The 27,502-nt window shown below is 34.4% G+C and overlaps 1 protein-coding gene across 1 annotated transcript; it reads left to right on the forward strand.

The window, feature by feature from the left end:
- The first annotated feature begins 353 nt into the window (after positions 1 to 353).
- SKA2 (spindle and kinetochore associated complex subunit 2) lies at positions 354 to 26,992 on the forward strand. Its single transcript, XM_017662583.3, has 4 exons — positions 354 to 495; positions 15,740 to 15,826; positions 23,091 to 23,267; positions 26,690 to 26,992. The coding sequence occupies exons 1-4, from the start codon at positions 463 to 465 to the stop codon at positions 26,756 to 26,758; spliced, it is 366 nt and encodes a 121-aa protein (XP_017518072.1). The 5' UTR covers positions 354 to 462; the 3' UTR covers positions 26,759 to 26,992.
- Positions 26,993 to 27,502: the final 510 nt, after the last annotated feature.

Below are 27,502 nucleotides of genomic sequence, written 5' to 3' on the forward strand. Positions count from 1 at the left end.
CACGCTCCGGCCAATCAGAGCTGAGGCGCTTCTTGTATGAATAAGGGAAAGGCGGGAGCGAAGGGGAGGGGAAGCAAAGGAGGAAAGAAGGTGTGTCAAGTTCCTGATGCTGTTTGTGGAAGCTTGTGTGTAACTGGTTGGCTGTTCTTCTGATTTCACCAATTGCAGGCTCCTCTGCGTAGCCCTCACTATAAAACGGAAAGTGAAGATGAGGGTGCAGCCAATGGGAATAAAAATGTGTACGGCAGCCAATCCTCCTGCGGCGTTTTGTGTCTTTGCCCAACAGGAAAAGGTGTTTCATGCGGTGGGGCGTTACCCAGTCGCCAATGGGCGGGCTCCGGGAAAGCGGAAGAACCAATGAATGTGAGACGTTGAGTGACAGCTGTCCAATAGGGACCCTCAGTGCTAGTATGGTTTGTGGCTTAAGCACAGCCGCGGTCTGCGGAATGTCAACTATTCAACATGGAGGCGGAGGTCGATAAGCTGGAACTGATGGTGAGTCTCAAGTGGAGATCTGCTGGGTAGTTTCTTTTTCTCAGATGGCCTCTAAGGTGGGACGCAGTTTAGAGTCGCCGGAAACCCTTGGAGGCGGAGGCTGAATCAGACTCGAGTTCCCTCCTCCTGCATTAAAGGGAGTCGCCGCCGCCTGGTCTCCTTTAACCGCCGCGAGGGACGGGGTTACATCCGGGAAATTCGTGAGGGAAATGGCGGGAGATGCTGAGGTGGAGGGGCCTTTGGAATTCCTTGTTCCTTGCCCTCAGCTTTCCCCGCTCCTGGATTGTGGCTGGTGCAAACAGTATTCTGTGTATTTCCACCAAAAAGACGTGACTAGGATGGTCTCCTAACCGAGCCAAGAAGGGGAGAGGTCGTTCACTCTCTAAGAAAGGGGGATGGAGGGTAGGGTGGGGAATAAGACGAGGAGGGCGGAGAGAAATCCCATTAGGGCTGAACCGTTCGCGTTCTCCAGGGCGGGTTGAGGAAGTCTGAGAAAGGATGCTAGACTTGGCATGAGCAACTAATAGCGGCGAGGGACCCCTTCGACCAGTTCCTGTTCGGCTCGACGGTGGCAGTCCTTGGGTCGGGGAGAGGTGTGAGCCTCGGGGATCTGCACCGCTAGCTCCTTTCCTGGAGCGCGGGCGGGATTGGGACTAGGAAGACACCCTGCTCTCAAGTTGCTTAGTTTCACTCATTTGTGAAATAAGGGGCGGGGGCTAGTAATTGGAAAGGTCTTCCGCGGCTCCTTGGCCTGCACGAAGGCGCCAATCTGGAGGGCTGTCTAGTTTTCTTCTGCGATTCTTCTCTCACTTGTCCTCTTTATTCCTTCCCTCTCATCCCTGAACTACCAGTTTGATTGCCCGCGCTTTTTTTCTTCCCTTAGTTCCCTTGTTCTATCTTCAGTCCTTTCCCCCCTGCAATACCAATGTTTGGATTGCGCTGGCTTTCTTTAAAGTGTGGCATTTGGAGGACGCACCCTTCATCGAGCTCCTGTCAGTTTTTTTTTTTTTGTTAAAAAAAAAAAAAGATTAAATTAAAAGCCAAAATCTTTCTTCTTTGGAATCCGCCCCTCCTCCCCCTGCCGTTCCCTGGCACTTCTCTCTCATTTGTCCCTGTGCTGCTCCCTCCAAGCTGAACCCTGGGTTATTTTAGCATCACCACCTGTAGTGAGTGATCCTGGAAGAAACTGAGTAGCGTCCTTCTCCCATTAGCACCCCCAGAAAATGTAAGACCTTGATATTTCTTACTATTTTCTTCTGCTGTATTAATTGTAGTGCCTCTCATATACAAATTCGACTTGAAGGCTTTCAGTAGCTTCTAATGTTTTGAGTTTTAATTTTCTTTTTGGGTGTGTGTGTGGGGATGGGGAGATGGAGAGAGAAATGGCTGCGAATAAAGAAGAATTTTCTGCAGTCTTCCAAACCTTAATAAAGAACTTTCAGTGAAACGTTTTGTAGTTTTAACTGTCTTAAACAAAAAAAACTTGTTACGTATTGTAGTTTGATTTTATCAACAGGTATAAATGGTAACACTGCCTTGCCCTTCTCCATTCTGAATTTTTCCCTCCAGATCAATATTCCTGCCTAATTCTAAATGCTAAATTATACTAATACTGTTTTTAACAGATGGGGTAGTTGTTTTTTTTTTTGGTATCATTAATCTACAATTACATGAGGAACATTATGTTTACTAGACTCCCCCTTTCACCAAGTCCCCCCCACAAACAGATGGGGTAGTTTTTGTAAGAGAAGAAAGGTCTTTATTCCTAAATTCCTTCAAGTAACCTAGTGGTAGCTTTTTACCCCTATTCAAGTAATTAGTTTGTTTCCCTAATCATTAGGGTTTAGAAAATGTATTTTAACTATTATCATGGTTTCATTATTACTGCTTTGTATTGATTAGCTAGTAAAAGAAGGTGCATCTCATTTTCAGATTTGTCATGTACCTCTATAAAAAAATGTTACATCTGTGAACCTATGTCGTTTCTAAGGTTCTAAGGTAAATGATTTCCAGTACAGCCTCCTGATTTTTGGTTTTACATTATTTGAATAAACGATTTGGTGAGGAACCAATGTTTAAATATTTAATAAAAAAATGCATATGATTAACTCAAAAAATGCTATCCTAATTTTGTAGACAGCTTAATTTAAAAATATTTATTTTTCTTGTTTGTGTTAACTTCTAATTAAGAAAATTAAACATTTGTTTTTTATATACTTGTCTTTAAAAGCTGATCCTTGGCCAGCAGAATTGAAATAATGTCTGAGTTATCATGGCCTAGGATTTAAGGTCAAGACACTTTTGTTCAAGCTCAGTTCCCGGATCTGAGTTGATTTCTTAGTGAGTTCAATCCAAATGAGTAGCTGAACTGGACCATTTAAAGGAAGGTTGGTGAAAATAAAGGAAAGTATTTTTGCATTAATTAACATTATGAATGGAGGAATAAACTCATTGTAGGATAATCTGTGTTCTCTACCTTTTTTTCCTTCATTTATTGATTGGGCCCTTCTTTTGTGGTACCCCTAGTGATCATGCACAAAAGGTAGTGCATTGTGATACTATGATATTATTTCTATTTGAATGGTTTCTTATCAGTTAAAAGGTTAGGATATTAATTGGCTTAAATCCAAGGAAACCTAATTCTTAAATCTTGGAACCCCTCCCCCTCCTTTTATTATTTTCACCTTGATTTTCTATAGTGTAATAAATGGAGATTATTTCCTCTTACATTTAAGATGTTTTAGGGGTTAACAGACAGTTTAAAATCCTCTTCCATAGTTCAGTTAGGTAGGGCTACTGGTGTCCTCTTTAAGACACATTGATTTCCTGAAAGTCTATAAACTCTTGAGATAGAAAACCTTGACATGATGGTAAGTGCTTTTTGTATTGTAGTTTAGATTCCAGAGAGATCTATTGAGTATATAGAAATTGGGAAACTTATTATTTTATTTTTCAGTTGTTTTCTTTTATAGTTTTACTTAAAGGGCTTGTTATATATGGCAGTTAATCAATTGCTATGGAGGAGCTCACCAACACATTTTGGCAGAACAGAAATATTTTTTAAAACTTTGCCTTAGTAATAATTATAACAGGTTTTGTTAATACCAGTCCTAAGGAATTAACAGTACCCATGATAGTAACTTCTAAAGCTTAGGGTATATGTACAAAATTCCTTTCTACATCTCCATGTTTCTGTTTGAATATTAATCATAGGTCAGTCATCAAAAGACAGTATCACTTTGACATTTAAGTCCTATTCTTTTTCTTTTCCTAACATTGATATGAATGTTCTTGAGTTTTGGATGCCTTCTGTCCCAAATGGTAACCCTTCTTCAAATTCTTTTTACACTGAAGCTTCAGCTGATGCAAGAAGTTTTTGTGTTCCTTTCCTTCCCTATTACTGCTAACGAATGCTCTGACTTTATTGCACTACTGTACTTTACAGCTAGCAGTGCAATAGTATTGTCAAAGCATCTGAAAGCAGAATTCACACCAGAATTTTGATTCTTGCCTTACTTTCTTCAGTATCTGTGAGTATTTTACCACAGGCTATGTTGCTGGAAATGGTATAATTTTTTATTACCCAAAGTCCATGTTTTAGAAAGTCATAATTTGAAAAATAAAGTTTTTAACTAATTAAAAACTTATTACTGTACTGCTTTATGAAACACATTGAGAAACTACTTTTTATAGCTAAAGTTGTTAGTACTTTGTAATTTGCTGCTTTCTGTAACAGATTGGGATAGGTTCTGGCAGATCTCGGGTTTTATTTCATTTCATTTTAAGATGAATTAGTAAGTGATGAAAGCAATCACTGCTGTTTATTTCCTGTGGTAACTTGCCCCAAATCTTCATTGGTGTTAATGTTGTGTACTTTGTAGTAAAATGCTTGAAATTAAAACTTAACAATGCTTGTTTTAAAGTTCTTTTTTGTATTTAAGAGATCTAATAAAGCGTGAATCCATTACCTGTTTTTTTGTAATCATTTTTATTGAGGTATGATTTACATACACAAACTTTCCAATTTTAATTGTACAATTTGATGAGTTTTTTTTTACAATTGAAGTATAGTTGATATACAATATTAAATTGATTTCAAGTATACCATATGGTGATTGGACAGATGTCTACACTATTAAATGCTCACCCCAACTAGTGTAGTTATTATCTGTCAGCATATAAAGATGTTATAGAACTATTGATTATAATCTCTATGCTGTACTTTCATACCATGACTAATTTATGATTGAGATGTTGTGCCTCTTTATTCCCTTCACCTATTTTACCCACCTATCCAACCCTTCCTCCACACTCTGATGAGTTTAGACATGGGTACAATAATGTAACCACCACTACAGCTGTGATATACATTTCTATCACCTTGAAGGGTTCCCTTATGCCCCTTTGCAGTTAACCCCTCATAAATTCCCTGGCAACCACTGATCATTAGTTTTGCCTTTCCTAGAAGTTTATATAATTGGAGTCATATACAGCTTACAGTCTTTTGTGTCTGACTTCTTGCACTTAGTATAATGCTTCTGAAATTCATTCATTTGTTGTGCATGTTAGTGGTTAGACTACTTTTATTGCTAAGTAGTATTCCATTGTATAATATATCACATTGTTCATACATTCATCAGATTACGGATTTTGGATTGTTACCATTTTGCCTATTGTGAATAAAGTTGTTATAAATATTATATTAACAAGTTTTATGTGGAGATAATGTTTTCATTTCTTCTGGGTAGCATCATGTATGCTTGCTCTTACAGGAAACTGCTAAAATCTTTTCCAAAACTATGTATTAGGGTTCTAGTTTCTCCATATCTTCATCAATCCTTGGTATTGGCAGTCTTCTTCATTTAGCCATTCGGATAATTTTGATAGATATGTTGTGGTTTCTCACTATAGTTTCAGTTTGGCATTTCCTTACCACCTAATCATAGTGAACATCTTTTTATGTGCTTATTTGCAGTTGGTGTATCTTCTTTAGAGAAGTATCTTAAAATCTTTTGCTTATTTTCAAATTGAGGTATTTGTCTTTTTATTATTCTTATAAGACTCCCTTAGCTTTCTGTTATTTGTCTTCTCATGTCAAAAGTTTTGATGAAGTCCAGTTTTTACATTATTTTCTTCTATATTTTATGCTTTCTGTTGTTCTAAGAAATATTTACCTAACTCAAGGTCATAAATGTTTTCTTCCAGAAGATTTATAGTTTATGTTTTTAAGTTTAGATATCCATTTTGAGTTAATTTTTATATATGCTATAAAGTAAGTGTAGAGGGTCTTTTTTTTTTTTTTTTTTGCATAAGGACATCCCCTTTTTCTGATACCATTTGTTGTAAAGAGCCCCATCGAATTACCTTAGCCCTTTTGTAACAAATCAATTGAGCATGTATGTATGGGTTGTTTTATTTTTGAACTGTTTTGTTCCATGATGTCATATCAGGCTGGATATATAGCTTTATAGTAAGTCTTGCAATCATCTAGTGTAAAGCCTCAAACTTCATTGCTGTTTTCCAAAACTTTTAAAATTATTTTGCATTTCCAAATAAGTTTTTTTGTCTGTTTCCTCCCCAAAAAGCCTTCTGGGATTTTATTTGGAATTATTTGGAATCTAAAAAACAATTAGGGGATAATTGATATCTTAACAATATTGAGTCTTCTGATGCATGAACAGTCTCTCCATTTATTAGGTCTTCAAAAATTTCAACAGTGTTTTTCAGTTTTCAGCATATAGGTCTCATTTATAATTCTTTTTATAACCTGTTTAGTATGAGTTCTACTGGTGCTCTATATCTTAAGTGTAGACCAAGAGCTATTAAAACGTGTCCTAAATGCATTGAATTTCGGAAAAAATAAGCTATTTGTTAAGCAAATGTCTTTAAAAGATGGCTGGGAGAATAGATGCCAGAGGGAAGAAAGATACCTGAGATGTTAGGCATGGACCCAAGTATATCATTTGTAGGGAATGAAGAAAATAAAACCATTTTATTCCAAGATTTATATATCAATTTGGGATAAAATATTATAAAAATTTCTTGGTGAAAGAAATTTCACCACTTGGTGACTTGGTGAAAGGTTTACAACAAATATCTTACTTTGTTACCCAAACATAATACGAAGTTTCAATATTAACAGTATCCCAGGTAAATAAAATTTATTCTTAATTATATTTTTAAAGGTTATACTTCTAATTTGTAACATTTTTAAAGTTTGGGTAGGTCAATCCTTGATTCTTTGGTTCACTGTTTTTCTCATTTTATAAATTAGGAAATAATAGTTCTTACTAAGGTTTTCAGGTAGTGATTTAGTGATTATAAAATAAATTTAGTTTTTCAAAACAATTTAGTTTGTAAAGAAACGTGAGAGTTGTAGTTAGTAGCTTTTATAAGTCTTTCCTCCCCCCACTTAATTTGCCTAATTGTAGATGACAGTACTTCATACTTTCACTAAGTGATGTGAGGGCAGACCAGTACTTAAACGGCTAAAGATATCAAGAAATTTATGTGGGAGATATAGATAAATAAATCCACTGAGACAGATGAAATGATAGAACAAGTAAATATCATATGTTATGGGGCACATTGGGAAGAGGTACCTAATCTGGAGAGGGCTTCTTATTAGAAGTAAGGTATAATCTGAGGCTTGAAGGATAAGTAGGGGTTAGCCAATGAAGGAAATGGGAAGTGTTTCAGGCAGAGAAATCAGTACCTGTGAAAGCCCAGAGATGAGAGGTGTAACACAACTAAAGGAAACTGCAAGAGATTCAGCACAATGTTGAGATGGGGGGCAGGAGGGCTGAGATGAGAACCAGTAAATCAGTATGTTAGCTATCAAGCTGCAAATCTCTGCAACACTATTTTTCTTTATTACATTCGTAAACATTTTAAATTATTTTCAATATGTTGCATAGTAATCATGAACCTATATTCCTTAATTTAAAAAAACCTCAATATAAACATCCAGTAAATGTTTGGATTAAACAGAGGGAAATTTAACAACGTGATTAAATCATATATTGGTTTGTGTGTATGTCCTACACTCTTTATTGTCCTGTTATTTGGTGTAAGATACCGTAAGAAGTCTACAAAAAAAATACTACACAAATTCTGAATATTCTTGTAGCAATACCAAGTCTGTCATTTATACCAGAGTGACCTGCTCTGTTTTTGTCAAAGAACATAGAAGTATTCTAGTGAAGTGAATGATTTACCTTCTTTACTCTTTACTCTTTCTTATCTGTATCTACTTTTTCAAAATTTGGAGACAAAATTACCATATAACATTAATTTCAGTTGTACAACATAACGATTTGGTAATATATATGTTGTGAAATGATCACAATAAGTCTAGTCAACATCCATCACCATGCAGTTACAAATTTTTTTCTTATAATGAGAACTTTTAAGATCTACTCTTAGCAACTTTATTATAGTCACCATGCTTTACATGATTACATCCCGTGATTTATTTATTTTATAACTAGAAGATTGTACCTGTCTCTCCACATCTTTGTCTTGACTCCATGATGGGCAGAATACATTTCCCCTCTTGTGGATATGCTTTGGCCAAGGGCATGGGGGTAGAATTGACAGTGTTCCAGCTCTGAACTTGGTGCTGAAAAGGCTTTGTGCATTTCTGCTTACTCTTGCGTTCTTACTCTCCCCATGAGAAGAATATCTGCTGGTTCAAGGAGGCTGGGAGATACCTGCAGCAAGGACTTACCAGGCAACTACAGAGCAGCAGTGAGAAGCAGAGCCACCAGACTCAGCCCAGTGTAGAGTACCTGAACCTGGTCAAATTGTAGGTCCACCAGAAAAAATAATTGTTTTTAAGCCAAGGAGTTTTTTTGGCATCATGTGCCACAATTTTGAAGTATGTTGGTTTAATTAAGACTGTCATTTGAATTTAAAAACTTACTCTATTCTTTTGATACTATGTTGTTTAATCCATTCTTAGTGAAGTCTAGTTATATGGCAATACTATCTTACAGGTAAAGAAAACATTTTTGTCCTGACTCTTAATGAGTGACCAAGGATAAAGCATATAAAGAGATGTTCCTGTGCCACTTGTCTGTCTGACCCTGTTTAATGTCATTTAAAGATCTCTTTAATTAGGTTTGCTAGACCTAGTAAATACAAGATGCCCAGTTAAATTTGAATTTGATAAGTGATGGAAAATTCTTTTACTACAAGTATGTCCGAATATTGCATGAGACAAACATAGACTATTTTTTTTTTTCATTCTTCATCTGAATGTCCTGTATTTTATCTGGTAACCTTACTTCAAATTCCACATCAGAATGAGTTTTCATATAGTTATAAACAGTACATTAGACTAATGCTTTATTTATTGATCAAGGAATTACCAACTATGACTTATTTCACCTATTGTTGTATATGAGGAACTGTGCTAAGCAAAGTTAAATATATAAACCAGCAAGAGGGACACATAAATCACAAAAAATCTGTATGAAGAAAAAGTACAGGGTGCTATGTCTCTGAACAAAAACACATAATGTAATCTGTCTTCTGTGGTCTCTTTGCCCAGTACATAGACAATTCAGGCAAGTAAAACAATTCAGGCAAGTAAATATGTTTATATTGGGTGAATAGGGGGAAGTATAAGTTAACTTTAAAAATTAAAAAGATTCCTACCTTATTATATAATAGCATATTTACTGTGAAGAATTTTAGAAATCCAAATTAACAAAAAAATAAAGTGCATCCTGCTACCCAGAGATAGAACTAAAAATTTGAGGAAAGCATTTCTTTTTAGTGATTCTGTTTATCTCCTAGTCTGGATTTTAAATTCTTTCCTAGGTAAGGAAATGCTGAGGCATTGCACCTTCATTTTATCCCCTGCGGCCTAACTCTTCCAATTTTTTTTCATGAACTCAGATAAGCTTTAAGGGGGCAGTATCTGCCTTTAAAGTACCCAGCAATTTGCTTAGCATTTAGGTTTCAAAAGCAACACGCTTTTTTGCAAATGACAAAAAGACATTATCTCTTGGTATTTACTGTACTTTCCAATTTTCCCCTCTATTTTTAGGAGTACAGAGATTCTGTTTCTTTGGAAGTCTACTTTGTTACCTTTTCATTGACACTGACAGAAGCTACATTTTTAATAAAGCAATGATTTTTAATCTTTTTTTTTTTCCTTTAGGCCATGGATGCTTAGGGGAGCTCCATCTCACCAGAAAAATGTACACAGATAAATGAAACTGCCAACTCTTAAGCAGGGATTTGTAGATCTTTGCCCCCATGAGGTCATGGGCCCCTAAGAATATCTGCTATTCAACGGTTGGAGTGATTTGAGATTAAGTGACTATCTCCTTTTAAGTATCTTTGTAAGCAACAGTTGCTGCCAAGCGTACTCCCTCAAGATTGTACTAAGTTTTGTTTCAAGTATGTGTGCTATTCTAATTGTTTTGTGCAGTTGAGGAATGTAGCTGTTTTGTCATATTGGTGATACATTCTAAATATATACTCTGAAGACACTTCATCATGAATATTTTATATATACACATATACATTGCACAGTATTAAAATCTATTATGCTATATTCTATATATATTACACAATATAGTATTTGAGAGTATGCTGTTTATTAAGCACTATTATGCTGTTTATTAAATCACAAAGATGAGTGATTTAAAAAAATAGCGTGACATATTTGGGATAGTGAAATTCAGTGTGGCTGAGGTATAAAATGTGTGTATAAAATCCTTCAGTGGAGAGAATGTTAATATTATCTTGTGAAGAATCATACTAAGAGTTGGAATTCTACAGGCCCTGAGAAACCCTAATGATCTTTACCTGAAGGATGACTTCATATGGTATGCACTTCCACTTTTTAAAAATTTGCTTTAAGTAGTTGTTATACAGTAATACATGCTTGTTGTAATTTAATTAGAAGAAATGCTATAATTCTATGGCAATTAAGACTAAGTTGTATATTTTAGGTTTTCTTGTAGGTATGTCTTTAACCAGGTTCATTCAATATGTAGTCTATTATGTGTCCATAGCACAATTATCATGAATAACATATGATCCTGAAAGCTTTAAAAAAGTTAGACTACTTGAACTGATAAAGCCAATCATTTACGGGCAGGGGCTTCTAACTATTGTACTACCCTAATAATTGTTCCATAAAGGCCTGAAGGTTAGGAACTGATGGACCTGGAGCTTCTGCTCACTTTTATTCTGCTTTGATGTTGCTATTTGTCTGAAATAACATACCTGTACCCTGGTGCTTGTGTATATTACTGTTTATCTGTTCACACAAATAGAGACATGCATTTGCTCTATCTAGAAGACAGTCAATTCTACAGCAGAAATATACAAAAAACAATTAGTGCAAACAAAGGGGCCCTTCAATTTACTGGGAACTTGAACTATTTCTTAAAACAGGCTTTAGAGGGTGGTTGGGTTTCCAGGCTGTTTGTTCTTTCAAATGAATAAATGTTCTTTTATGTATTCCCTTTTGTCATTGAGCATTAGGCTGTGATTAAAAACTGGGAATATAAAAATGAAAAGACAGGGCACTTGTCATCAAGAAAATAGAAATCAAATGGTGACTACCATGTAAATGAATGATTATAATAATATAATAACTGAAATGGTAAGCTGGGAGCCATGAACAAAAAATGAGAGTAGGTAAAGGGATTTCTAAGTCTGCATTGGAGAAGACAATGTAAGGGAAGGGTTGTTTTAAGTGGATTCTTTAGTTAATAATACAGCTAACCTAGGTCTAGGAATATGAGTCCTTTTTCTTCCTTAAAACAATGTTTCTATGGAAAGTGTTTTTCCAGCGTCACTCCTGAGTCCAGAACATGTCTCTTACCAACTCCTCTCACCGTAGACAATACCGCCATATTTTTTCCCCTTCCCCTACATCTCTCCTAAGAGGATGTGTTTGCTGTAAGAGCCCTGGTCCTTTTGAAGGGAGCATTATTATGGCAGTGAGAATCTATGGGTTGTTTCTAAAAAGGAAGTGTTTTTAAATTGTACTGCAATTGAGTGGTATGCCATTTACTTAAAACTTTTAGCTGGTCATAATAAAACTGGTACGACAGAGTATTATATGCTTATGAAATATGTACATAGCATGCTCTGTGAAACTCAAGATTATTCCCTAAAGCATTCTGTTCCCTATGGTATCTTCCTTAGAATCCCAGTCTGCTTTCAAGGATGTCCAATTGGCAGAATGTAATTTGGCTATTTTGGGGGCTTTAATGTTGATTTCTATGGACTTTTCTCAGCCAAATTATGTATTTTATTTATAACTGTTAGTACTGGTATAAAACTTTTCCCATTTATTTTTATTATCTCTGTAGAAGAAAACTGTGATTTCTGAAATATGAATGTCTTATGCTTTTTTTTCAATGGTTTTATTTGAAATTCTCTAATGCTTCTAAAAATAAGATAGGTAGCCAAGTTAATTAGACAGGAACCTCACTGTTTGCAAGGGTTGTGAATGAGGTTTATCGGTATCAGTTTGTTCCATTAATCAGACACTAATGAGTTTTGGAGACTATCATAATTCGTCAGTAAATTTTCAACCATGTAACTAAAAAGATTTTCTGTTTATCACCAGATCCTAGAACCCTATCGATATTGTCTCTGCTGTGTAAATAGCTCTGAGTAGTGCAATATTGCTTATAGGGTTTTGGTGTTTGGGAAGAACAATGGGCAGGTGGCAGGAACTGTGTAGCTGATACTGAAGCAGCAATCATCTTTGGGAAGTAAACAGTAGGATGAAGCTCTCGTTATAAATGTTAAAATCTGAAATTCAAATGCCAAATTTAATATATTATAGGAAGGAAACTTACCTTTTCTACATTTTAACATTTTAATAAATTAAATTTGGGCTTAGATTTCCAACTCTCTCATTTAATAGGAGAGATCCAAGGAGATGGAGTACTTACCTGAGGCCACATAGCTGGTTAGTGATGCCAGGGCCAGAACGTCTACCACATACATCAATCCTTTTATTTATTTATTTTTGTACCTTACGACCAGGTTGTCTTCAGAGGAAATTTTCTTAATGGACATACTTCAGCAGTTTTAGATCAAAAACTTTTTAAAAAGCTGTTTAGATTTAATTTTAGGTAAAGTATATACACTGGTTTCCCGCCCCCCCCATCTATGTTACTTTTACAGGCTTTAATGGCATGTAAATCTTAGGTCTAAATACATACAAAACAGAGTAATGACAATAGAACTAGAGGCAAGTTACTTAGACCATTTCTTCATTTATAAAATGAAGGGTTCAAATCAGAATCTTGATTGTTTCCCTGTTTTTCAACATTGCATTGGCATCTCCTCCTTTTTGTGCCTTGCTTATTCTCTAACCTACTAACTTCATTAATAAGTAAATACTTCCCTGTGTATTATCAGAAAATCCTTCATGGAGGGTAACATTCTACTCTCAAGGTGTTTTTTCTGAATTTGATTTGTTTTTTAAAATTTTAATTGTGGTAAAATCACATAACATAAAATTTGCCATTTTAACCATTTTAAGTACACAGTGTAGCAGTATTGTTGTGCAACCATCATTACCATGCATCTGCAGAACTTTTTCATCTTCCCAAACTAAAATTCCCTATGCATTAAATGACAACTCCTTATTCTCTCCTTCCTCTGTCTCTTAAACTCTGTTGAAAATTCTGTTCTCTGAAATATTTTCCAATGAAGGTGGGCACATTACTTAAATGGGGGCATGGGAATTTAAAAAAGTCTTTTGAAAGCAGTGGAATATATATAAATATAGCTGGAGGGAAGAGGTGGGAAATCCTGGATTTTAGTGTTTGCCATTTTCCCTGGTGTAAATATTTCTGTCTTGGCCAATTTCAAGTAATCAGCGTGATATCATGAAAAGTGGAGTTGGGAAGACATTCTTAGTGGCAGATGATACAGTATTTTCATATATAGATAAGACAGACTTCATGAGCATAGATAACAGTAAAACATAGTAGGATACCTAGGAAGTTGTGGTTTTTGAGTATTTGTTTTTAATAATTGTAAATTCATGTAATTTAATTTTTAGTGATGCCTGTGTTTAACAACTGGCTTGCAAAAATTCTTGAAAATTTAGCTGGCTCCATTATATCGTTGATTTTGAAAGCACACTTTGGTTATCTTATTAAAATATGTTACCTAAAAGCTAGAACCACTGTTTTTGGTACTATTTGATGATTTTAATACATTAGGACCTTCAGGTATTATTACAGGAAGCCATAGCTGAGACCATTCTTTTAAAAAGAAGACATTGTTAAATTGACTATGGAGTTTTGCTAGTTAAACTTTAAGCAGAACTAAAATATCAAGTTGAAAAGCAAACATAGATTAAGAATTTCTGTTTCATAAACAAAGGCTCCTAGAATAGAGATTCTGTTTTGAGGTAACTGTGGAGCCACAAATCCCTGTAAATCCTAAGAATTTTGTGATAATGAATTTTAAAACTCATTGCTTTACAATTTTCCAAGGCCATGAATTACATATTAAGCTATAAATTGTGGCCTATCTAAGTAATTAAAACTAACTAGGTCCTGAATGCTTAGACCCTTTGTTTAATTTGACTTGCCCTCTGCACTGTCTCCCTTTCGACTGTCCCCCTTCCCATAGTCTCCATCCACATCTGTATAGGTTAGTGCACTTTTTTTTTTTACTTTAAAGAAGATAATTCCAAGCATGTTCTAATATGGGAGATTATGCCAACAGGAATTTCTTTATGCACGCATATACATATATAGTAATTATTTGTGTGCTTAATGAAGTCTAGTTAGTGATTAATCATGCCATCTAACAAGTATAAAATAAATGAAAAGCCTCCTTTTTTGAAAAACATTTTAAATACATTTTTAAATTAAGAACTCCTACATTTGATTTTCTGGCCAATAGCCACTCGTGCTGTTAAGAGATACAAATCAAATACTGATTCATGAAAAATTTTAGAAAGAAAAAATGGCCTTTTCCACTCCAAAAGTTTTTGGTTATAAAGATAACATTTTGGTAATTGGAAAGTTTTCCATTCAAATTTAGGCCAGTGATGAGAGAAGTTATTAGTGATAGAAGCTTTAGTTTATCTCTTAATGAAATTCTGTTCAGTGATGACAGCTTCTGACCTTAAGAGCATTTTAACTTGTGACAGCTGTTTTGTTTTATTCTTCATTCTAAAGTAGAACCTTTGATTTACCTCTTGTATAATAAAAACATCTGTACACTGTTTCATTATAACCGAGAACCTCTGTCAACAGTTTTTGCTGGTTTTTACCCTTTCCACTAAGGCTTCAAAATTTCAAAAACCAATCTTTAATCCAGAGTTTAAGTTCATAGTAAGGTCTGAATCCTCTCCCCAAAGCAGTATTCTCTGTTGACTAGGAATGGGAGACCATCCCCGAGGAAGTCATGTTTTGCTTTCCATAGTAACAAAGGACGATCATTGTTTCTTTGATAAATTCAAGGCAGTACATGCTTAAGATTATGGAAAAGCTGCCAGAAATTGAGAGTAAGGTATAGATTTACCACATTCAGAAATAAACTACTTTTAGTGCTGATAAATATATTCTTCCCAACTTTTCCGTATCCGTAGAAACGTATTTTAGAACGTGTGGCAGTCTTCTTTTTCCTCCTGAACAGGTTTACTACAAATCAAGGTCCTGTGTGAGGGCCCAGGTTCCATAAACTGGGGACTGCTATTCCTTTTCTGTATGGAGCTTGTATAATTTGTGACTCTTTAAGCCCTTTAATTTTGATCTGTGTGGTACAAATTTATAGTTCTTTAGTTAATGAAATTGTAATAGTAACATTGCAAGTATATCTGAAAATGAATTTGTTCTGTGTTTTGAAATCCCATTTCCTACCAGAGATAGAAATAGAAACACTGCCTAAGCAATGAGAGTGTCTGTGACCCTGCGGAAATCTTGAACCCATTGTTAGTTCTTGCATTAATATATGGCAGTGGCTATTTAATATCTTAATTTTGTCTTAAATTCTAAGAGAGATGCATAGAGGAACTTTGAAAATGTTAACTAGTTTAAAAAATGTTTAATAGAGCATGGGTATTATAGACAATGGAAGTTTTATATACTTTTCTATTTCCCTATTTTCAAAATGAGTATATCGCATTATTAAAATACTAAAAAAAAAAAACAAAGAGAAAAGAAAAATAGTTACAGTATTAAGTTTATTAGTATATCTTTTGGATCACAAAATAATGATTTGTGCTGATCTTCAGTTCCAGAAAGCTGACTCTGATCTGGATTACATTCAATACAGGCTGGAATATGACATCAAGACTAATTATCCTGATTCAGCAGGCAAGGTAATTTGCAAAATGAATGTCTTTTTTAACAGAATTTTTATTAAAAGATTTTCTGGTAGTATTTCTAGTAGTAGTAGATAGTAACAATTACATTATTAAGTACTAAAATTATAGACTCTTAAAACCTTTTTGTGTGGAAACTTGGTCACAGCATACTAGAGGAGTTGTGCCCATACTCAAGGAAATTTGTGGCTACTTTTTTTTTAACCCTTAAACAAGAATTATTGCATCCAGAAATAGAAACCACTGTGGAAGCCTCTGAAATTCTGAGAGAGAATATAGATACCTTTGGACAGAGGTTAAATAAGAAGGGAGAAATCCTAGCAGTCATGATATTCTCTGAGGAACATGATGATATACTATTAAATTTGTTATATGAATTGTGATTTTTGCATAAAATTATATACTTAGTTATTCTAAGTTTAGGATTGATTAGAAATAGTAACTGTTTATATGCAATAAAATTACAACTACATGTTCACATGTAAAAGATAAAAGCAAACAATTTTGAAGCATTATCTGTTAACATTAATTTACCTCTTAAATATTTATTTATCTTTGATAGCATTTGCCAGGAAATAAGAAATACCATATTTTACAGTTAAAATTTTTTTTATATAATTGTTTTTGATTGGGTGGAAGTACAAACTAAAATATTTTACATAAAATTATGAAAGCATTGTGAATGTTCAGTTTCTACTTTTATTTCATGGATTGTCAGAATCCTGGGAGTGTAGTTTGAGCTGATGTAATTCCTTAACTGACCTGACTTTGTCTTTCCTTTTTTATGTTTGAAGAAAAACCAATTCTGGTCCAGGGGTCCCACCGAATGACTGGCCAAAGGACTCATTTGAGTCAGTATCTTTCAAGTATCCTGTGAAAGATATTTTATGTGGTACCTCTGCTTTTTTTCTATCTTCCATCTCTTATGTTTGTTCCACTTCTAGTTATTTTTCTCTTCTACACCTTTAAAAAAAATAACTTTACTGAGCTACTATTCACAGGAAATTCACTTTTAAAATGTACGTTTCAGTGGTTTTTACTATATTCACAGGTGCATAGCCATCACCACAATTTACCTTCTTTCTATAATCTCTACAGATTTGCTCTCTGAACATCTCGTATAAAGGAACTCATACAGTATGTGGCTTTTTATGTTTGGTTTCTTTGACTTAGAATGTTTTAAAGGTTCATCCATGTTATAGCATGGCTCATTCCTTTTTATAGCTGAATATTTCATTATGTGGCTCTAACATTTTCTTATTCATCAGTTAATAGACAGTTTGGTTCTGTCCTCCTTTTGATTATTATAATGGTACTATAAACATAATGTAAGTTTTTGTGTGAACATTTTCTTTCATTTCTTGGGCATACCTTAGAGTGGAATTGCTGGCCATAATGGTAACTGTAATGTTTAATATTTTGAGGAATTGCCAAATTGTTTTCCAAAGCAGTCACACCATTTTACATTCATAGTTTTGTTTTTGTTTTTATTTTTTAGTTGTAATAAAATATATGTACATAAAATTTACCAATTTGACTTTCTTAAGTGTACAGTTCAGTGGTATTGAGTATATTCACACTGTTGTGCAACCATCACCACCATCCATCTCTGAAACTTTATCATCTTTCCAAACTGAAACTCCATGTCTACTCAACAATAACTCTCCATTCCCCATCTCTCCCCAACATCTGGCAGCCACCAATTTTACTTTTTCTATGAACTTGACTACTCCCAGGTACCTAAGCCAGCTCATACAGTATTTGTCCTTTCATGACTGGGTTTTCATTTAGCATAATGTCCTAATGTTCATCATCGGTGTGGGATGTGTCAGAATTTCCCTCCCTTTTAAGGGTGAATACTGTTCCATTGTGTGTATACCACATTTTGTTTAGCTGTTCATCTGTCAATGGACAGACACTTTGGTTACTTCCGTCTTTTGGATATCATAAATAATGTTGCTGTGTATGTACAAGGGTACACATATATCTGTTTCAGTTATTTTATATGTATACCCAGAGTGGAATTGCTGGATTATATGGTAATTCTGTCAACTTTTGAGGAACTAGTAATTTTTAAAAAGTATGAAGTTTTAAAATCCAATGACTCACCTTTTTTGTATTACATTTGGGAAGAAAACACTGATTCTAAGTGTAGATTTCACTGGCATTAGTCCTAATTATTTTTTAGTTGAAGTATAGTTGACATACAATATTATATCAGTTTCAGGTGTAGTGTATAATTATTTGACATTTGTATACCTTACAAAATGCTCACCATAAGTGTGATTACATTTGTCACCATAAAAAGTTATTACAATATTATTGCCTGTATTCCCTATGTTGTACTTTACATTCCTGTGACTTGTTTATTTTGTAACTGCAAGTTTGTACCTTTAATCCCCTTTGCCTATTTCACCTATTACCCCACTTCTCTCCTCTCTGGCAACCACCAGTTTGTTCTCTGTACTTACACATCTGTTGCTGTTTTGCTTTGTTTTTTTAGATTCCATATAGAAGTGAAATCATACAGTATTTGTCTTTGTATTACTTATTTCACTTAGCATAATACCCTCTAAGTCCATCCATGTTGTTGCAAATGGCAAAGATTCTTTTTTATGACTGAGTAATATTCCTCTGCATGCACGTGTGTGTGTGTGTGTGTGTACCATCTCTTCATCCCTTCATTTATGGATGGACACTGAGGTTGCTTCTGTATCTTGCCTATGGTAAATAATGCTTTTGAACATTATTTGCATATGAATGCATATGAACATAGGAGTGTGTTTATCCTTCTAAATTAGTGTTTTCTTTTCTTTGAGTAAATACCCAGAAGAATTGCTGAATGATAGTTCTACTTTTAATTTTATGAGGAACCACCATTCTGTTTTCCATTCGCACCAACAGTGCATGAGGGCTCCCTTTTCTCTATATCCTATAACCTGCTATTACTATGTTCTTCACCAAATTCTGTTTTATTTTATGGAGCATTTTCCCTGTAGATTCATTTAAATTTAGTAACACAACTAATGGCATGTTTCCTCTTGCTGCTTTCAAAAGACTTTAGTTACCCTTTTTCCCTCACATATTGGTTTTTTCATCGTTCGCACTATCATTAGCAGAGCTCTTCTTGTATGACCTATTTTAAGTGATCACCCACTTATAATAAAACCCTAAAAGGAATTATAGGTTATAGCCACAAAATTAAATGAAGTGCAGCATAGTTTACAAATACTAACAATACAGTGGCTCTGGAGAAGCCAATCTCTCAAAATAGGCTACATGCGCAACAGTTCTTTTCCTCAGTGGTATGGTAAGAAGTCCTAAAACCATCCTGAATTCATCATTGCCATAAAAGTTTTATTAGATCCAGTTAATGCTGCAAAAACATGTAGTATGGGTAATTATGTAACTACCCTATCCTCTCAGCTCTAAGGCTGTTTATTCCTTATGCCTTACTCATCAATTCTTTCTTTTCCTAGATTGGGAGAAATCAAGGATTAGTTCTGCCACATTTTTTTTTTCTTAAGAATTTGTGTTTAGGGAATTCATCATTTTGGGGATTTCAGTGTACAGGTCTCTGGGCAATTCACTACTGAGCTCCATGCTAGTTATCTGAGGACCATTTATACTTCCCTGATCCACTATCACCTCACAGTTCATGTCCTCTGCCCTTATACCATTTTCCTCCTAACTTTAAACTTTCATTTTTGTCCAATTAGTTTTTATAAATAATTTGAAAAGTTACAAAAGTATAAAGCTTACAATTACAAAAACTAAATCCTTGTTTCACACTTTCCCACCCTCAAGAAGGCCACCACGAAGTTGGTCACCACTTTATTTCAGCATCTTCTTACATTTAGCTCTATATTTCTAAATAGTGTGCTTATATTGCTGTTTTTTACCCTGATCTGAAATATCTTGATTTCCTGGATACAGACTATTGTAGTTTAAATCCCAGTTCTGTATTATGATCTTATACAGGTCAGTTAACCTTTCTGTACTTAGTTTCCTCAACTGTGAAACAGGGATATTACTGCCTAATTCATAGGTTGAGAGAGAATAAAATTAATAATATATATAGTGTGTTTCAAACAGTTTGGTCCAGAATATGTGCTGTATTTTAGCTGTTATTATTAACAATAATTTCCTATTATGGAATATAAAGATTAAATACTAGTAATTTTAACCCCATCTTCACAATTTCTAAATATACCCATATTCAATATTTATTTATATTATAATCTCTTAGTCCATTTGGGCTGCTGTAACAGAATGCCACAGACTGGGTGCCTTATAAACAAAAAGCTATTTTCACAGTTACAGTTCTGAAAGCTGAAAGTCAGAGATCAAGATGGTCAGGTCAGGGCCCTCTTAAGGGTCGCAGCTTTTGGTTGTATTCTCATGTGGTGGAAGGCGAAAATCTCTATGGGGCTTCTTCTGTCAGAGGACTAAGCCCATTCATGATGGCTCTGCCCCTTGATGTAACCACATCTGAAAGGTCCCACCTAATTCCATCACCTTGGGGATTAGATCTCAACAAATGAATTTTGGAGGGACACATTAAGACTGTAGAATTATTACTCTGAAAATATTGCTTTTATCTAAGTCATATAGAGTACACTATGTTTGCTTTGCCTTTCTTACACAGCTGGTTTTTCTGGAGCTAATAGTGTTTTTCTTTTTTCCTTCAGTTTGTTTAGCTTTTCTATTTCAGACTCAGACTTTCTAACAGAACTGTAAAACTTCTGTTAACATTGTCTGATACGTAACATGATCCCTAAGTTTTATTTTCTTCTACATCTTTCTGGTGCAGTCTATCCTGCTCCAGTGTGACCTCCTGCTCTACAGGGCTCTTGCATGGTTGTGTTTCTGGGATTTGTTTACCATCATTTCAGTAATTCCTTTTGTTTTATTCCAAGTTTGTATTACATGTTCCACTCCTTTTTGGTTTATTTCCTTGATCGGATAAAGCATATCCTTTAGATGCTTCCTGAGAAAGAGTACACAAAAGGTTGATTTTTTGAGGTGTCACATGTTTGAAAATGTCTTTTTTTAACCTTTATTTAATCCTTTAGCTGATGGATGATTTGGTTGAATATACAATTTTAGATTGGAGATTATGTTCTCTTAATTTTAATATCATTGCTTTGTGGCTTTTCAGTTTCCAGTGTTCCTGTTGAGAAACAGATGCCATTCTAATTCCTGATCCTTTGTGTGTCTTAGTCCTTATTTGCCCTTTCCCCTCCCTTCAGCCATCTTGGAACTTCCACAATGTTTTTATTCATGCTGTGAAATTTTATGGTTATTTTATGTTTATGGTTTAGATCTTTCATTAATTGTGCTGTTATTTGGTAGGGCCCTTTAAATCTGAAAATGCGTGAATCTGGAGTCTTATAACTTTTCTTACCTAAAAGAAGTCCTCTTTTGTGGCCCTTCCCAAGATATTAGGCCTCCTGGATCTATCCTGTGTTTTCTTCTCTTTTCTTTTCTTTTTCATTTTTGTGTTTTTTCCCCCATTTTTAGGATTTTCTTAAAAACCATATTTTCAAGTTTTTCTACACAGATCTTTTATCCAATTCAATGTCCAGCATGTAGAAACACCATGTGGGAAATGTATCCCTGAGGGTGAGAGGTCAGGTCTCAATGTCACTGGTGTGTATACTGAATGGATACCAAAAGGCATCTTACTATACACTATTCCTAAATTTACCAGGTATACATGTGGTGTCATTTATTAGTTTCTTTGCTAATACCAAACATACCACTAAGTTCTCTTAACTGTTTTCATGGTATAGCTCTTTTGTTCCTTTCCTGCTTACTGCTCATGCCATAGGTCTTGATCACTCCCTTCCGAATTATTCTAACAGTCTTTGTTAGACTTTTTGTTCTTATTCCTCCGTGTTTGAATCATCTTTATTTATCATGTCCATTATCAAAAGCCTAGAGAAAAATCTCCAAGGAAGAGGAGAGTAAAGGACCATAAGGTAGCCTCTGCCCATAGCCATTAGGTAGGATCCATGAAGGAGATATTTGAAGAGTAGGAAGATAACCAAGATAGTACAGTTTTATGGAAATCAATAATTCATTTTAAGGAACAGGAAGGAAATGAGAAACAAGAAGAGGGTATCAAAATTATATGCTTAATTATAATCCTAACCTTTGATCATTTAAAACAATTTGGCAAATGATACTACTCTATGGGATGTTAAACTGAGGAAGTGTATTAGTATAGAACCTAGAATGCTGGTAGCAAATGGAGTGAGAATAATGAAACTGGATTCAGAGGGAAAAGAGTCAAGAGAAGGAATAATTTTTCCTCCAGTATAGGGAATATGTATATGTATTTGAAGTCTGTACAAAGGGAGATACTGAAAAGGTTATTGAAATACAGGAAGTTTAAATTTTAGAGGATATGGGGAGGATACAATAATGATGGTATTGTTAGGGGCTGAGTAAGGATGAGAATGTCCACAGATGTATTCATTTTTGGATGAAAAGACAGGAAGATGGAGTTTTTCTACTAGATGGTCTCTGTCTTCTCAGTAAAGTAGTTGGTGAGGTCTTGTGCCAAGAAGAGTGGACGGGAATTTTAGGGAGTGCAGAAGGTTTGGAATAGTTAGTATTGGAGGGTTTATTAAGGAATCATCAGGAAATGAAAAGAATTACCAAGTCGCAGAAAAAACCCAGTTGAAATGTCTTTTATGAAATGGCGGTTATTTATATTCCAAAGTGAATTTGAAAAACCAATGCAATTCATAAACATAGTTGCTTGAGTTGGCATGAATTTTGTAGAGTGAGGTCATTATGTTGGTATTTTTACATACTTTAGCCCAATGACCATGGGTTCAAGAATTTTATGGTAAGTGGGTTCCAGTTTTCTTATTCTTTAAGAACAAATCAAAATAGTTCCTATAATCACCTTCTGAATAGCATTTAGAATTGTATTTTAGGAATGCTGTGTAATTAATTATTATGAACTATGTATGGTTTATATATATAATGTGACCTGATTTGCTTTTTAATATTGCTATTTTGTGTGTGTGAATTATTTTTGTACCTATGTTTACATTCTTTGAGAATAGGATCTAGGTCTTATACATCTCTTTCTTTCCCTCATCCCATCCTGTCACACAGTTGCATAGTTAAACGAAGTGTTTGATTAAAATGGATGGTAGAATGTGTTGTATGTATTTTAATTTTTAAAAGAACCTTATTTTTCCTTTCCACCATTTAATGTATGTTAATTTTTTTCCTGATGTAGAAAAATCCAGTTACACTCTTAAAGGAATTGTCAGCAATAAAGTCTAGATACAAAACGTTGCATGTACGCTTTAAACCAATTGCTGTTGAGCAGAAAGAAACTAAGAGCCGCATTTGTGCTACTTTCAGTAAGACTATGACCATGATACAAGAACTACAAAAGCAAACAGACCTAGAGGTAACACTTTCAGATCGACACGTTGGATTTATAGAGTTTTAATTCTGAATATTGCTTTGAAAGATAAATCCCATGAACTTTTTCATTTTGAAATTTATCAGTCAGTTTGAACTGTTGATACAAATGACATTTTCTTGATTCTCTGAAGTGTGATAGTTTTTATCTCCTTTTATTGTAAAGAGAACATGTGGACTTATATGGTTAATGAAGTGGTGTGCTGTCTTGGATTATGTAGCCATGGCAGAAAAGAAAACTTGCTAATACTTAATTAAATCTACCAGCTGTGCTGGTTCCTATAGGAACTAGTGAGACTGAAAAATCTGGAAAGCATCTATATCAGTAACTTTTTCTTTTTAGTTTTCATTTTATAATTTGGGTTTTTAGGCTGGGTAAGTCTGACCTTCATTCTCCCCCTCCATTTCCCATCCCCTTTTCATTTAGTATGAGAATCCTTGTAATTGTGAGCCTCTATCACTGATGTGTACTCTTCAGTATGTATCTTGGAGTAGAGAAAAGAATGTAAGTTGTTGACGTAGGCACTAAGACTTGAACAGCTAAATGAAGGATTTGGTAGCATTTTAATTTACTAATAAGGCAAAGTTGGGGGCTTTCAAAAGAAAAGATAGTCTATATGTAGATGCCATCAGAGTATAACTTAATAACATGTACCAAAGATGGCCAATAGGTTTTTATCTCTGTGCCAACTCCAATCAATTAACTGTTAATAACTGCTTAGAGTGCTATATTAAGGAACTGTGTCTGGGCATGGCAGAAGAGCTCTCTGCTATGGGCATGCTGCTAGGGGCAGCATACATGGTATTTATTTGCCAACTCTGAACTGAGTTATAGTTTAAGTTACTTGAATTATGGGCTTTTAGGGAGAATAAATCTCAAAAATTGATTATCCAAGTCAATTTGGTCAAGAATTCTTTATATTACCAATGGAGAAAAGAGAACAATACCTGGTTAAAATTATAAAATGATACCTTAGATACATTTGTTTTGTCATAGGCAGGTGAATAGTGGAGGGGGGAAGAGCAATTAAAAGGTGCATAGAAGGAATAGGGAGTAGGAATTCAAAATAGTAAGGGTGGTGTCATATGCTAATAAATAAAGTGCAGAAAAGGTATGTATATAACCTTTTTAAATACAATTCAAGTTCAGAGCCTGACAATGGAAGCATATAAACTTGATCTAAGGAAACAAATCCTGAAGAGAGATTAAATATAATTCTGAATGTACATATTAACATATATCTATAGAAATCCATAAATTTATTGAAGCATGGAATAAATTTGGATGAGTAAACAGAAAGAAAAATGGTATTTTTTATTTTAACTAAAAATTGTCTCTGCTAGATATAACATGGTAGATTTTTAGATAGATTACAAAGTATTAGAGACAGAGTGGTGCAGGTATTCCACTGATGCTCTGAATGAAATATTTGTATTAAAGAAGAAAATTTTCTCCAAATTTTAGGCTAATTCCTAGGAAAATTCTTTTAAGGTTTATTAAACAGATGGTCTGAAAACTTGTGAACAGTGATTACAAAGAGGAACATGGATTCATGGAGAACAAAGTCTTGGTGGAATAGTACCATTTTGGGATAGAAGAGGGAAATTCTGTTAACTTTTTTTGGTTGCAGTAAGGCATGATTTTCATTTTATGCATGTGACCATTTTGGGCAAATGCTGGCTTGATCACCCAAATCAGCTGGGTTGTCTAATAGCCACATGTGCTGTGTGAATTAAAATTAAATTAAAATTTAACACAAAAAAAACAAAAGGCCTATAAACAAATTAATAGAAATAATAGGAGTCTAGCAAGATGTCTGGCTTTAAGATCAATATACTATACAAAAATCAATTTCATTTCTATAAATTAGAAACAAATAGAAAATGTAATTTTAAAAAGACATCATTTATAATAACAAACACTATAGATTATTTTGGAATCAACTAATAAAAGAAGCACAAGACCCTAAATGCAGAAAATAAAAAACTACTGAAAAATATTAAGGAAGACCCAAATAATTGAAGGATGTCACATGTTTATGAATAGAAATACTCAACTTCATAAATATATAAATTCTCTCTTAAATCACCTATTATTCAATGAAACTCCAGTCAAAATCCCAACAGAGGTTTCACAGAACTTGACAAACTGATCCTAAACTTATACGAAGTACAAAAGCTCCAGAATAGCTAACATTCTCGTGAAGAACAATGGGGAGAGGAATCACTTGGCCGATGAGATATAAAGATTTGTTATAAAGCTATAAAAATTAAGACAGTGTAGTGTTGGCACAGGAGTAAATAAATTGATCCATAGGAAAAAATAGCCCTGAAACAGATGCATACAGCTATGGAACGTTGATTTAGGATCAAGATGCCATTGCAGATAAATGGGGAAAGAAAAAAAAGTAATTAAATAAAATTAAATTCTTCATCTGCTGATAGGACAGTGTAGGTAGAGAATATTTTCAGCTTCACAGAAAGTTCTGTTGGATATTGCTGCCCTAGAGATTCTGGTTCTGTAGGCATGGGGTGTTCCAGATTTGGCACTCTCTCTAGAGATGACCTACATAGTTAGGTAGATTTATAACTATTTCAGTGCTTCTTTAGGCTGTTCTCCTGTTATTTCTTTCCCCCAGTAACTCCTTGCTTTAACTAACATTGATTCAGGAGTGGGTTTGTAACCCAGGTGACATGTGAGGGGGGGAAATCTGAAGAGAAATTAGGAAGTTTTCTGACTGCTGACAGACCCCTACAAAGACTTCTCTTCTTTTAAGCATTGTTTATAGATAAAAAGCCTAGCACTGCTAGAGCCATTTTCCTGTCAGCTTGAGCTGACATGAAAATTAAATTAAAGCCATCATCAAGGATATCAGAACTGTGAAAGGGCAAAAATTGAGTCCTTACACTGTTGAGCTGCTGAATGAACCAACCCTGAAGTCTGTCCCTCTGCATTTATTGTGCTATGATAATAAATTTTATCATTATTTATCCATTTTGAAATATTTCTACTTGTAAGAAAAGCATCTTAACTATCCTTCAAAATTTATTCTCTACTTCTGAGGAAACTTCTAGACTACTTTTGTTCATATTTCTTTTTCAAGATATCTTTAGAATATGTCATTCAAATGTGACTTCTTTGGTTCTGTTAAATTACAGTCCTAAAATTGCCTGATTTCCTGGTCTTGTTTCACCTTAATCATAAGTTTTTTGGAAGCTCAAACATCAAAAGTACCTTCTATGTACATAGCCAAGTATCTGTTTTTTTCCCTGCCTTCCTAAATTTGTGATCATATACATAGTAACAGCTTAAGGAAACGTATTGGTATAACAAAGCAGAAGTTGACTAAGTTAATTTAACAGTCTTGAAAGGTTTGTGAAATAAGTACTTTGTCATTTGTTTTCTAGCTATCACCACTGACCAAAGAAGAGAACATTGCAGCAGAACAATTAAAATCTTACATGTCAGACTTTTGAAGAAATGAACTTGCAAAAGGGAACTCTAATGGAGAAGAGATCAGTTCCAGGTTTAGGAGTATGTCTTGCTAGCATTTAATGACTAGAAGTGAGGGAATGACAAAGGAGATTTGGCTTAGGTGACTGCATAGTGATGCCTTTCATAAGAGAGAAGAATATAAGAAGGGCAGATGTTATATGAATAAAGTTCAGACAAAAGGATGGCATGGGAATAAAGGGCTTTTTTTAAATGGACACACACTCCTATTGTGATTTCAGGAAAAGAAACCTCTTAAAGCTATTTTGCATCTGTTTTTGTATAATCAGGATAACAGACATCATTGCCTATTGTAAAAGAATATTTATGTACTATTAGTCAAATGTAAATGAACATGTTTTGGTAGTTAAAGGATAGAAAAAGCTATTTGTATTATATATTACATATATGTATATAATTTTATCTTTGAAAATTTTGATTGCAGATGTGGTCACATTATTGGTGCTAATATGAGACTACTAGTATGTGGCCTATAGTCTCTTAAAAAACCTTACTTCTCTGTGGTAGCCTCACCTTCTTTCCTGTTACTTCTGCCTGTTAATATTGAGTAGCATGAGCTCTGCTTTCAAATGTTATTTTAGCCTGTCCCTGTTGTAAATCAATACTACCTTTGTTCTCCTTTAGCCTATATTATTGTGATTATTCTTTCTATATGAAAGCTAAGAAAAAGAAATCAGAGGACTTGCCAGTTGTGTGTGTGTGTGTGT

The sequence above is a fragment of the Manis javanica genome, chromosome 4, assembly GCF_040802235.1.
Source record: "Manis javanica isolate MJ-LG chromosome 4, MJ_LKY, whole genome shotgun sequence".
Taxonomy (NCBI): Eukaryota; Metazoa; Chordata; class Mammalia; order Pholidota; family Manidae; genus Manis; species Manis javanica.

What these genes read in the sequence shown, in the direction of transcription:
- SKA2 (XM_017662583.3), top strand. Translation starts at nt 463, where the DNA reads ATGGAGGCGGAGGTCGATAAGCTGGAACTGATG. An exon ending in ATCCTGATTCAGCAGGCAAG is followed by an intron (nt 15,827 to 23,090) that starts GTAATTTGCAAA and finishes TTCCTGATGTAG; the next exon opens with AAAAATCCAGTTACACTCTT. An exon ending in AAAAGCAAACAGACCTAGAG is followed by an intron (nt 23,268 to 26,689) that starts GTAACACTTTCA and finishes TTTGTTTTCTAG; the next exon opens with CTATCACCACTGACCAAAGA.